Source organism: Scyliorhinus canicula, chromosome 11, assembly GCF_902713615.1.
Source record: "Scyliorhinus canicula chromosome 11, sScyCan1.1, whole genome shotgun sequence".
In the NCBI taxonomy this organism is placed as follows: Eukaryota; Metazoa; Chordata; class Chondrichthyes; order Carcharhiniformes; family Scyliorhinidae; genus Scyliorhinus; species Scyliorhinus canicula.
The window spans coordinates 3,815,512-3,829,349 of record NC_052156.1 but is presented as its reverse complement, the minus strand read 5'-3'; the positions used below and the strand labels follow the sequence as shown (position 1 = coordinate 3,829,349).

The 13,838-nt window shown below is 46.9% G+C and overlaps 1 protein-coding gene across 1 annotated transcript in view; it reads right to left on the bottom strand.

Annotated features, from left to right (window-relative positions):
• Positions 1–4,128: 4,128 nt before the first annotated feature.
• The window catches only part of LOC119973630 (U6 snRNA-associated Sm-like protein LSm3), a 33,857-nt gene continuing 24,147 nt past the window's right edge, over positions 4,129–13,838 (bottom strand). Inside the window, exons 4-5 of the mRNA XM_038812011.1 lie at positions 8,071–8,166; positions 4,129–4,426 (exon numbers count right to left, since the gene is read on the bottom strand). Of these exons, the coding sequence (XP_038667939.1) occupies positions 4,346–4,426; positions 8,071–8,166 (177 nt within the window). The 3' untranslated portion in view covers positions 4,129–4,345. The remainder of the gene's footprint in view (positions 4,427–8,070; positions 8,167–13,838) is intronic.

Sequence of the window (13,838 nt, the reverse complement as noted above, 5' to 3'; positions counted from 1 at the left end):
GATAGCGGCACCATGTCCCACCTTTTAAATTCCTCCTTCATCTGCTCCACCAGCCTGGTAAAATTAAGCTTATGGAGAGTCCCCCAACTCCTGGCCACCTGCACCCGGGGATCTTGGATTCATGTCACATTACATTCACCCCTCACCATCTGGCCTGGGCTTGCGAAATCCTACCAACTGTCCTGGCTTGAGACAATTCACACCTCTTTAACCTGGGGTTACCCCTATCTCTGGATCTGCAATGATTTGATTACCTGCAAATGCTCGCATTCCAAGCATTGTCTGGCATCTCTGACTTTGTCTATATAAATGTTTCTGGAACATACCTCTCCATTCACCTGGGGAAGGAGCTGCGCTCCGAAAGCTCGTGTTTGAAACAAACCTGTTGGACTTTAACCTGGTGTTGTAAGACTTCTTACTGTGCTCACCCCAGTCGAACGCCGGCATCTCCACATCATGGCTACCATCGACATAACATAGAATTTACAGTGCAGAAGGAGGCCATTCAGCCCATCAGGTCTGCACCGGCTCTTGGGAAGAGCACCCGATCCAAGGTCCACACCTACACCCTATCCCCATAACCCAGTAACTCCACCCAACACTAAGGGCAATTTTGGACACTAAGGGCAATTTAGCATGGCCAGTCCACCTAACCTGCACATCTTTGGACTGTGGGAGGAAACCGGAGGGAACCCACACACACACGGGGAGAACGTGCAGACTCCACACAGACAGTGACCCAAGCCGGGAAACGAACCTGGGGCCCTGGAGCTGTGAAGCAATAGTGCTAACCACAATGCTACTGTGCTGCCCTAGCCTGTACAGTACAGTGAAAAGTATTGTTCTGCGTACATTCCAGACAGATCGTTCCAGACATAAAAAAACATAGGACATACGATAGATATACAATGTAAATACATAGACACAGACACCAGGTGAAGCATACGGAGTGTAGTGCTGCACATTGGAGAGGTTGCGTGAACAGATCAGTTCAGTCTATAAGAGGGTCATTCAGGAGTCTGGTTTCAGTGGTGAAGAAGCGGTTTTTGAATCTGTTTGTGCGTGTTCTCAGACTTTTGTATTTTCAGCCCGAGGGAAGAGGTTGGAAGAGAGAATAAGCCGGGTGGGAGGGGTCTTTGATTATGCTGCTCGCTTCCCCACGGCAGCGGGAGGTGTAGACAGAGTCAATGGATGGGAGGCAGATTTGTGTGATGGACTGGGCGGTGTTCACGACTCTAATTTCTTAGTCTTGGGCCGAGCAGTTGCCATACCAGGCTGTGATGCAGCCCGATAGGATGCTTTCTATGGTGCACCTTTAAAAGTTGGTAAGAGTCAATGCGGAAATGCTGAATTTCCTAACAAAGTATAGGCGGTGTTGCGCTGTTAGTCGTAACGCGACGTGGGTGGACCAGGACAGATTGTTGGTAATGTTCACACCCAGGAATTTAAAACTGTTAACCATCTCCACCTCTGCCCCGTTGATGCAGACAGGGGTGTACAGTGCCTTGCTTCCTGAAGTCGATTACCAGCTCCTTAGTTTTGCTGACATTGAGGAGATTCTTGTTGCACCATGACACTAGGTTCTCAATCTCTCTCTTATAATCGTTTCTGTGAAAGAGTATTACCTGACTTCTCCACCAAATGGTCTAGCTCTGAGTTAAAGATTATGCCCTTTGCCCTCGACTTCATCAGAGGAAACCATTTGTCTCTACTTCATCAGTTCTTTGGAAAATGTTCAAAGCGTCCATCAAACCATTCCTTAACCTTCCACACTGCAGGAAACAGAAGCATGTTATATGTGATCGCTCCTCAGAAACATGGAGGTTTGAAAACATGCTGGTGGATCTGTGATGCACGCCTTCCAAGCCAACAAGTCCTTTCTAAGATGTGGTGACCAGAATCGCGCACACTATTCCAGATGTGGTGCCCAGAATCGCACACACTACTCCAGATGTGGTGCCCAGAATCTCACACTATTCCAGACGTGGTGCCCAGAATCACACACTACTCCAGATGTGGTGCCCAGAATCTCTCACTACAGATGTGGTGCCCAGAATCTCACACTACTCCAGATGTGGTGCCCAGAATCGCACACACTACTCCAGATGTGGTGCCCAGAATCTCTCACTATTCCAGACGTGGTGCCCAGAATCACACACTACTCCAGATGTGGTGCCCAGAATCTCTCACTACTCCAGATGTGGTTCCCAGAATCACACACTACTCCAGATGTGGTGCCAGGAATCGCACACACTACTCCAGATGTGGTGCCCAGAATCTCACACACTACTCCAGATGTGGTGCCCAGAATCGCACACACTACTCCAGATGTGGTGCCCAGAATCGCACACACTACTCCAGATGTGGTGCCCAGAATCTCGCACACTACTCCAGATGTGGTGACCAGAATCGCACACTACTCCAGATGTGGTGCCCAGAATCGCACACTACTCCAGATGTGGTGCCCAGAATCGCACACTACTCCAGATGTGGTGCCCAGAATTGCGCACACTACTCCAGATGTAGTGCCCAGAATCGCACTACTCCAGATGTGGTGCCCAGAATTGCGCACACTACTCCAGATGTGGTGCCCAGAATCACACACTACTCCAGATGTGGTGCCCAGAATCGCACGACTCCAGATGTGGTGCCCAGAATCGCGCACACTACTCCAGATGTGGTGCCCAGAATTGCGCACACTACTCCAGATGTGGTGCCCAGAATCACACACTACTCCAGATGTGGTGCCCAGAATCGCACACACTACTCCAGATGTAGTGCCCAGAATCACACACTATTCCAGATGTGGTGCCCAGAATCACACACACTACTCCAGATGTGGTGCCCAGAATCTCACACTACTCCAGATGTAGTGCCCAGAATCGCACACTACTCCAGATGTGGTGCCCAGAATCACACACACTACTCCAGATGTGGTGCCCAGAATCGCGCACACTACTCCAGATGTGGTGCCCAGAATCGCGCACACTACTCCAGATGTGGTGCCCAGAATCACACACTACTCCAGATGTGGTGCTCTGATACTCCCAATATAACACAGGAATATAGGGAACAGGAGCATTGGACCCATCAAGCCTGTTCCGCCATTCAAACAGGTCACGCTATCTCTACGCTATTTTAGCTTAATATCCACATTTCCTTTTTCCCCCCACTAATATACGTTTATATTCTCATTTCCTTTGATGCTATCAGTATCCAGAAAGCTATCGATTTTGATGTGTAAACATTTCTCTACATCTGTCCTTTGCGGGGGAGATCAGAACCAGGGGTCATAAATACCAGAAAGGTCGACAAGGAATTGAGGAGGAACCTCTTTGCCAAAGGGAATGGTGAAAATGCAGAACTCGCTACACAAGAAGTGGCTGAGATATATAGAATAGAGGCAGTTAGGTAAACACTGGGGAGAAACGAAGGTCGTGCATATAGGGTGCAATGAAGGAGGGTGAAAGGAGGCTCGTGTGGAGTATAAATATCGCTGGGGACCAATTGGGCTGAATGGCCTGTTCTGTGCTGAAAATTCGACGATCACATATTCACACACGGGACAGTAACCAAAGTTCCTCTCTCCAACCCATAAACGCTGAAGATAGTTGTGGAACTCAGAGGTGTCCCAGTATAACCCAGGCACTGCAACAAAGACATTCGCAGTCTGCGAGCTTCAGGTTTTACGGTGAGCAACACATTTAAATGATCCTTCTGTTAGATAGACGACACATGGTTAATTACTTACTTTAATCAATAAATTAAGGGTGGGTAAGAATCATTGTCCTTGGTCAGGTGAGCTCAATACTCATTCAGTGTACAGGTGAGCTTTAACCTTTGTGTGTTTGCTGTAAAACCGGAGACACAGAAAGCTGAGGGAGCGAGTGCTTTACTTCCCTGGTTACTGAGTGTCGAGCGATGTTTGTTCAGTAAATATCCACGTGTTAGGTATGTTTACCTGGATTGTGAGTGAGGCTCTTTCTACTAAAATTACTGCAAAAGATTAAAAAGGCGTCAGCTGTCGCCTTACCTGTGGCTAGTCAGTGGCTTCAACCGGGCAACACTGGGTTAGAGAGAAAGAGGTCAAGTTCAGTCGATAATAAAGTGTAGCTGAAAATCAAGGTGTAGAATTTGAAGGCCAATCTTTATTAAAACAAACAAAAATATTTTATTTACTTCTCACAAGAGCCCAGGCTCCTTTTAAAATTAAACAACATACATGCCTTTCGCATCGTAATATTGAGGTACATTTTATAAAAATAATATCGGAGCATTCTCTCCATCAACTGAAAAATATAATCACAGATTGAAGTTCAGTCCATAATGTTCAGTTTGGTTGTGTTTAAACGACCCGTAGCGGAGGAGCCACAAGAACTACACCGTCACCACGGACAAACAGCATTGGGATATTTCTCTTCGTGGACTGGGGAGAGAAAGGATAACATAGATTGAGAATAAAACATTGTTTATAAAGTTGAGATCATTTTATTGATGGATGAAGACATGTATTTGAAGGATAGAGGCTCCTTTCCTGTTGCTGTTTATCTACCTACCAAATACACTGGACATTGAAAGCTATGGATTCCTGTCTTTTCAGTGTTTTGGGCAGCATTGGTTGGGAGAGTTTGATTAACAAACTCAGGTACAGAATTCAACCTTATGCCGTGCTGTAACTGCTGCAACTCTTTGTTACCACTGAAGGTGAGCTGTGAAAATCCCAATTCAAAACAGACATAGTGGTATCTGTAACATGAGAGTGACATATATCCCATGCTCTCCCATCTGTGGCCTGTCGTTGCCTGGGTTTCATTCATTGCCTTCCTCACCCAGTTGGGAATCAGTATCCTTTCCATTCTCTTAAGCAAAAGACAGCAACAAATTGCGAATACTGGCACATTTTTCAAACTTGCCAACAGCAAGTGGAAGTTGCCGTTAGGTAGAAACATTTGTCCAAGGTTTTTCCCAACAGAGGAAGAGTTTGGTTTGTACATAGTAAATGCATTCCATGGCATACTGCACAGAATCCACAGGTCAGTACTGGGGGACATTATTCAATAGTGGTGTAGAGTGCCGTCGGGTGCCACTTGAATGCAATGCTGGATGCAGCCCTCAGGGTAACACTGATACACAGGCAGCTTTGCTAACCTCCAGCCATCTTCCTGCAACCGGGAATCTCAAGTCCCTTTACACCACCTTTAAGCAGTGCACTAACACGGTGGCATCAGAGAATTAAAGTAGGTGTGGCAAAGCTCAAAGAACTCGCGAACTGGACAATGCAACCCCAACTAAACCACTAGAGACACAAAGTGAGATAAAGAACCCTGGAGAACAGTGCTCCTTGCACTGACTGGGACTCTGGTAGACACAGGAACATAAACGGGAGCAGGCCAATACCGGCCTGACCTACTCCGCCATTCAATAAGATCATGGCTGTTCTGTGACAAAAACTTTGCTTTCCCGCTCAATCCCTAGATCCCTTGATTTCCAAAAATCTACTGCCCTCAGTCTTGAATATATTCAACGATCAAGCGTCCACAACCTCTTTGGATAGACAATTCTAAAGATTCTCAAGGTTAATTAGGAATGGGCAATAAATACCGACCTGGTTAGTCGGTCATGTCCATATCCGATGAACAAATAAATAGGATTCGCACCCCTTGAGTGAGGAAATTTCTCCTCATCTCTGTCCCAAATGGGGAATGCTTTATGCAGAGGCTATAACCCTCTTGTTGTAGCCAAGAATAAACCGTCTCTCATTGTCTACTCCGTTTGGACCTCCAAGAATTTCAAATGTTTCAAGTGACAATCACAATGTTTCAGGAATAAAACGCTTCAGTACTAAAAGCAATAAATGCAGGCCTAGCCAGCAACACCAATAATCCACTGCCGATACGGACTGCCGCTTCCAATGCCCTAATCCACTGCCGATACTGACTGCCGCTTCCAATGCCCTAATCCACTGCCGATACTGACTGCCGCTTCCAATGCCCTAATCCACTGCCGATACTGACTGCCGCTTCCAATGCCCTAATCCACTGCCGATACTGACTGCCACTTCCAATGCCCTAATCCACTGCCGATACTGACTGCCGCTTCCAATGCCCTAATCCACTGCCGATACTGACTGCCGCTTCCAATGCCCTAATCCACTGCCGATACTGACTGCCGCTTCCAATGCCCTAATCCACTGCCGATACTGACTGCCGCTTCCAATGCCCTAATCCACTGCCGATACTGACTGCCGCTTCCAATGCCCTGTTCATAGAATTTACAGTGCAGAAGGAGGCCATTTGGCCCATCGAGTCTGCACCGGCTCCTGGAAAGAGCACCCTACCCAAGGTCAACACCTCCACCGTATCCCCATAACCCAGTAACCTCACCCAACACTAAGGGCAATTTAGGACACTGAGGGCAATTTATCATGGCCAATCCACCTAACCTGCACATCTTTGGACTGTGGGAGGAAACCGGAGCTCCCGGAGGAAACCCATGCACACACGGGGAGGATGTGCAGACTCCGCACAGACAGTGACCCAAGCCTGAATCGAACCTGGGACCCTGGAGCTGTGAAGCAATTGTGCTATCCACAATGCTACCGTGTTCCCAAGTATTCACAATGTGGAGATACCGGCGTTGGACTGGGGTGAGCACAGTAAGAAGTCTTACAACACCACGTTAAAGTCCAACAGATTTGTTTCAAATCACTAGCTTTCGGAGCACATCTCCGAAAGCTAGTGATTTGAAACAAACCTACAAATATTGACAGGTTGAGAAGTGAGTGAAATGACGACTGTTTTAGTCCCTTTCTCAGTCTCTTTCCCCACTATCGGAAAGCACTCAATATTCACTTGGCATCTGCTGTGTTCGTGCAGCAGAGGTTAGGGAAAAAGTGTTGGGGAGAGGGACTGGAGTACACTGTCCAACACTGAACTCACAGACTAAAGTCTGAATGCCCATGAGAGAAGATAAAGCACTTTCCAATGAGCATGATATCATGCAGTGTCGTGCAATAGATGCTGTCAAGATGAATTTTATGAAACTGTTGACAAAGTATTGTGTAAAGGCTGGTTAACAAAATCAAGGTCCATAGAATATGGGATGAGTGCCAGCCCGGAAAACAAATTGACATAACGAGAGAAAACAGTGAATTGGTGTAACTAGTTAATGATTCAGACTGGACGGTGGTAAACAGTGGTGTTCCTGGGTCAGGATCAAGGGTCAATGCTAGGACCACTGTCTTTTTTTGCTTTTTACAAACGACTTGGCGATCGGAAAACAGAGTAGAAAGTTCAACATTTGCTAATAATTCCAAACTTGCCGTTAAAAGGAGGGTGACGAGGGCGGCACGGTGGCGCAGTGGTTAGCACTGCTGCCTCGGGGCACTGAGGATCCGGGTTCGATCCCGTCCCCAGGTCACTGTCCGTGTGGAGTTTGCAAACTCTCCCCGTGCCTGCGTGGGTCTCGCCCCCACAACTCAAAGATGTGCAGGGTAGGTGGATTGGCCACGCTAAATTGCCCCTAAATTGGAAAAAAATTATTGGGTACTCTAAATTTAGATTTTTAAAAAATAGGCTAGCAGAATGGGCAGACAAGAAGCAGAGGGGAATTATTAGAGAGAAATGTGAGGTGGTGCATCTTGACAGAAGGGGCAGGGAGAGGCAATATAGGCTAAACAGCACAGTATAAACAATGTGCAGGTACAGAGAAATCTGGGGGTTCACGTGCATAGATTCTTGAGGTGGCAGGGCTTTTTTTTAATTCTTTCATGTGAGTAATTGAGGAAGTAATTAGCTAAGTATATGGGATGTAAAGCTTTACAAGTCTGAGTACAGAAGTAGGGAAGTTATGCATCTTGGATGTGAGGATTCTTGACAGGATGCAGATGGAGATTTACCAGAATGGTTCCAGGGGTGAGGGATTTTAGCTCCAAGGTTGGGCTGGACAAGCTGGGGTTGTTGACCTTGGAGCAAATGAGATTATGGGGAGATTTTATAGAGGTGGACAAGGTTATGGCAGGTTTGACTCCTTAAACACAAGTGCGAAGAGCAGAAAGAGGTCCACGCTTACTTTGTAGATCTCCTCATACGTTTCCTCATCAATTTCTACAGTTGTGACAGTTTCTTCAACATCTCCCAAAATCATGTTTAGATGCTGATCGTAAGCCTACATTTAAAAGAGAACACATTACACTGTAAAGAACAACATGAAAGCTCAAACTATTGAGAAAAGGCAATAAAAGCATTTTACACACAGCTATATTCATTATAAATCATACATCTGCACACACTTGTGAACTTATTCCTGATAGGTTCCGATTCCACATGTCAATGAGTCATGCTGCAATTACACCCTCCCACTGGTGAAGATGCTGTTGCATCACCGCTGGTTGAAGGATGCAACTACAGTGTGACTGGTTTACATAGGCAGTTCCCATTATAAATATGGACATTGGAATGCCGCATGGAAAAATGGAAAACTAATGGACAGAATTCAGAGTAACATCTGGTCAAATTACCCACTGTCCCTAGGGATCAGTTCCTGGTACATAATAACCCCCTGATATGAGCAGAATAAGCTGCTGTTGCATACTAAAATATCTTTCCATAAAGACGCATTGCCCTCTTTTTCACATCAGATTGGTTGCCATGTTTCAATCTTACAACACCAGGTTAAAGTCCAACAGGTTTGTTTCAAATCACTAGCTGTCGGAGCACTACTCCTTACGAAGGAGCAGTGCTCCGAAAGCTAGTGTTTGAAACAAACCTGTTGGACTTTAACCTGGTGTTGTAAGACTTCTTACTGTGCTCACCCCAGTCCAACGCCGGCATCTCCACATCATGTTTCAATCTGACTTCCCTTCAGAAGTACTTCATTGACTGAAAAGCACTTTCCACGTTCCAAGTAATGTTCTTTCTCTACCTATGAACACTTAACTGTTCTATCCCCTGCTACCAAGTTACTTCTTATAGTCAATGCAATGCAGCACGGTAGCACACGTGATAGCACTGTGGCTTCACAGCGGCAGGGTCCCACGTTCGATTCCCTGCTGGGTCATTGTCTGTGTGGAGTCTGCACGTTCTCCCCGTGTCTGTGTGGGTTTCCTCCGGGTGCTCCGGTTTCCTCCCACAGTCCAAAGACGTGCAGGTTAGGTGGCTTGGCCATGCTAAATTGCCCTTGGTGTCCAAAAAAGGCTAGGAGGGGTTATGGGGATAGGGTGGAAGTGAGGGCTTAAGTGGGCAGGTGCAGACTCAATGGGCTGAATGGCCTCCTTCTGCACTGTATGTTCTATGTGCTAATGTTGCACTCATGGCTATCCTCAGCCATATGGAATTTAATATCCCCGTGAGAGGAGATGTTTCTTTCTGAAGATTTAATTTCCTGGAAAGCTTCCAATAAGACAATCCACACGGGAAATGGCAGTAAAACTAAAAGCTGCTTCTGGCATCCGACACACAACTTTTTCCAATAGTCATAAAACTGGCAAACTTATCCAGTGACCGGGTCACAGGGGGCTCCAGGGTTTTAACTAGTGCTTTGGCTTTGAGGAATTATATTGCTTTCCCATCCAAATGGAAACCCTAAGACATTGCTCATAATATGCAGGTTACTATTCCTAATAAATCAGGGCCGCCGATTCACAGAAACAAATAAAATTCTATTTTTGTCACAAGCTTTCATGGTTTTTAAACGGATGGTCTGGGCTGGGAACCAGTCTCTTTAGCAGTAGATCAGTGAACCCATCTACAAACTTCAATCAACTTTCCAGAAAGCAATGGGGGTGGATTCAGCATGGACTAAATGAATTCTATTTTTAAAAGTTAGCCACATTTTAGCAAATAGTCAAAGAATCAGACAGGGCAGTACAAGATGACTGTTTGGTCAATTGTGTCCATAATCGCTCTGTTAAAGAGCTGTCGAGTTAGTCCACTCCCCGTGCTCTTTCCCCACAGCCCAGCCATTTTTCTCCTTTTCAGCTATTATTCCAAGACTCTTTTGAAAGTTATTCTTGAATCTGCTTCCACCGCCCTTTACGGCAGCACCTTCTAGGTCACAATAACCCACTCCATAAAGGAATTTCTTCTTCCTTTCCTTCTGGTCCCTATTACCGTGGGCGGCATGGTAGCACAGTGGCTAGCGCTGTTGCTTCACAGCTCCAGGGTCTCAGGTTCGATTCCCGGCTTGGGTCACTGTCTGTGCGGAGTCTGCACGTTCTCCCCGTGTCCGCGTGGGTTTCCTCCGGATGCTCCGGTTTCCTCCCACATGTCCCGAAAGATGTGCTGTTAGGTGAATTGGACATTCTGAATTCTCCCTCAGTGTACCCAAACAGGTGTCAGAGTGACGACTAGGGGCTTTACACAGTAACTTCATTGCAGTGTTAATGCAAGCCGACTTGTGACAATAATAAAGATTATTAGATGGCAATATCCCAAGAAAGAATAAAGCAGAACAAGTGACCATGAATCAGGTGGACTATCCTAAAAAACTGTTCATTGTCCGGTCTCAGAGCAATTAGGGATGGGTGATAAAGGCTGGCCTCGCTGGTGACTCCCACATCCCTGGAATGTATAGCAGCCCTTCCGCTTTCAAATTATAAATATCCCTGCTTGTGTGATGGTCAGCAGGACTTGCATCGAGATAGATTAACACTGTCACCCGTGACCTAAATTGTTGCAAAGCCCTGTGTCTATCTGATCCGCAAGAGGATGTAAAGATTTAAATAGGAATAAATTAAACAAATGCTGGGAATGCACAGCATCTGAAACTGCAGGTCAATGAGTCAGGTGGACCCGGCTCACCCCCCCACTATAATTGCAGCAACTGATTATCCCTCAAGAGGATGGGCTGCTGAGCGTCTGGAGTTGCCATCACTGTTTACAGGGCCATGTGGCTCCTTGTCTCATGGCAGCCTTGGTCCAAACATGGACAAAGAACTGAACTAAAGAGGTGAGGACAGAGTGACTGCCCTTGGCACCAAGGCAGCATCTGACCGAGTAATGCATCAAGGAGCCCGCGCTTAACTGGGGTCAATGGGAATCAGGGGGAAAATTCTCCGCTGGTTGGAGTCATACCCGGCACAAAGGAAGATGGATGTGGTGGTTGGAGGTCAATCATCTCAGCTCCAGGATATCACTGCAGGAGTTCCTCAGGGTCGTGTCCTCGGCCCCAACCATCTTCAGCTGCTTCATCAATGACCTCCCTTCCAGCATAAGCTCAGAAGTGCGGATGTTTGCTGATGACTGCACAATGTTCAGCACCATTCGCGACTCCTCAGATACTGAAGCAGTCCATGTCCAAATGCAGCAAGACCTGGACAATATCCAGGCTCGGGGCTGACAAGTGGCAAGTTACATTCGCACCACACAAGTGCCAGGCAATGACCATCTTCAACAAGAGAGGATCTAACCACCACCCCGTGACATTCAATGGCATTACCTTCGCTGAATCCCCCACAATCAACATCCTGGGGGTTACCATTGATCAGAAACTGAACTGGACCCAGCCATATTAATACTGTGGCTACCAGGGCAGTTCAAAGGCTGGGAATCCTCCGGCGAGTAACTCACCTCCTGACCTCCCAAAGCCTGTCTACCATCTACAAGGCACAAGACAAGAGTGTGATGGAACACTCTCCACTTGCCTGGACGATTGCAGCTCCAACAACACTCCAGAAGCTCGACACCATCCAGGACAAAGCAGCCCCGCTTGATTGCTCCCTCTTCCGACAAACATCCAAACGTTCCACCACCGACGCACAGTGACAGTTGTGTGTACCATCTACAAGATTCACTGCAGTAACTCACCAAGGTTCCTTAGACAGCTCCTTCCAAACCCACAACCACTACCATCTACAAGGACAAGAGCAGCAGATACCTGGGATCCCCACCACCTGGAGGTTCCCCGCCGAGTCACTCACCATCCTGACTTGGAAATATATCACCGTTCCTTCACTGTCGCTGGGGCAATATCCTGGAACTCCCTCCCTAACAGCACAGTGGGTGTACCTACACCTCAAGAACTGCAGCAGTTCAAGAAGGCAGCCCAGCACCACCTTCTTGAGGGCAATTAGGGATGGGCAATAAATGCTGGCCTAGCCGGTGGCCCCCACATTCTGTAAATGAATTTTAAAAAAATTGTTGATTATTGTAAAACCTCACCTGGTTCACTAATGTCCATTGAGGAAGGAAGTCTGCCATCCTTACCTGGTCTGGCCTACATGTCACACCAGACTCACAGCAATGTGGTTGACCTCTCACTGAAATGGCCCAGCAAGCCACTCAGTTCAAGGGCAATTAAGGATGAGCAACAAATGCTGGCTTAGCCAGAGATGCCAATATCCCAAGAAAGAATAAAGCAGAACAAGTGACCATGAATCAGGTGGACTATCCTAAAAAACTGTTCATTGTCCGGTCTCAGAGCAATTAGGGATGGGTGATAAAGGCTGGCCTCGCTGGTGACTCCCACATCCCTGGAATGTATAGCAGCCCTTCCGCTTTCAAATTATAAATATCCCTGCTTGTGTGATGGTCAGCAGGACTTGCATCGAGATAGATTAACACTGTCACCCGTGACCTAAATTGTTGCAAAGCCCTGTGTCTATCTGATCCGCAAGAGGATGTAAAGATTTAAATAGGAATAAATTAAACAAATGCTGGGAATGCACAGCATCTGAAACTGCAGGTCAATGAGTCAGGTGGACCTGGCTCACCCCCCCACTATAATTGCAGCAACTGATTATCCCTCAAGAGGATGGGCTGCTGAGCGTCTGGAGTTGCCATCACTGTTTACAGGGCCATGTGGCTCCTTGTCTCATGGCAGCCTTGGTCCAAACATGGACAAAGAACTGAACTAAAGAGGTGAGGACAGAGTGACTGCCCTTGGCATCAAGGCAGCATTTGACAGAGTAATGCATCAAGGAGCCCGCGCTTAACTGGGGTCAATGGGAATCAGGGGGAAAATTCTCCGCTGGTTGGTCATACCTGGTGTAAATGGAGGTCATGCCTGGTTGGAATCATACCTGGTGGTTGGAGGTCAATCATCACTGTTCCCGAACATCACTGCAGGAGTTCCTCAGGGTAGTGTCCTAGGCCCAACCATCTTCAGCTGCTTCATCAATGACCTCCCTTCCATCATAAGGTGAGAAGTGGGGATGTTTGCAGATGACTGCACAATGTTCAGCACCATTCGCGACTCCTCAGATAATGAAGCCGTCCCTGTCCAAATGCAGCAAGACCTGGACAATATCCAGGCTTGGGGCTGACAAGTGGCAAGTTACATTCGCGCCACACAAGTGCCAGGCAATGACCATCTCCAACAAGAGAGGATCTAACCACCGCCCCTTGACATTCACTCCCTCCACCACTGGCACACGGCGGCAGTGCTGTATACCAGTGACAAGATGCACCATAGCAACTCACCAATGCTCCTCTTTGTCACCTGCTGAAGGGCAATTCAGATGAGCAATAAATGCTGGCCTAGCCAGCAACACCCACAGCCAGTAAATTAACAAATAAAATAAAAACCTGCAATTATTCTCCTTCGAGCAGAAAAGGTTAAGGGGAGACCTAATAGAGGCGTTCAAACATTATGTAAGATGATAGAGCAGAGGGAAAGAAATATTTACACCAGTGGGCTGATGAGCAACCAGAATATACAGGTTCAGATTAATTGACAAAAAAGCCAGCTGGGAACTGAAGAGTATTGTTTTTATGCAGCAAGTAATTGTAATCTGGAACACGTTGCCTGAAAGGCCGATGGAAACAGATACAGCAGTAACTTTCAAAAGGGAATTGGGTAAATACCTGAAAGGAAACATTAACAGGGCTACTGAGAAAGAG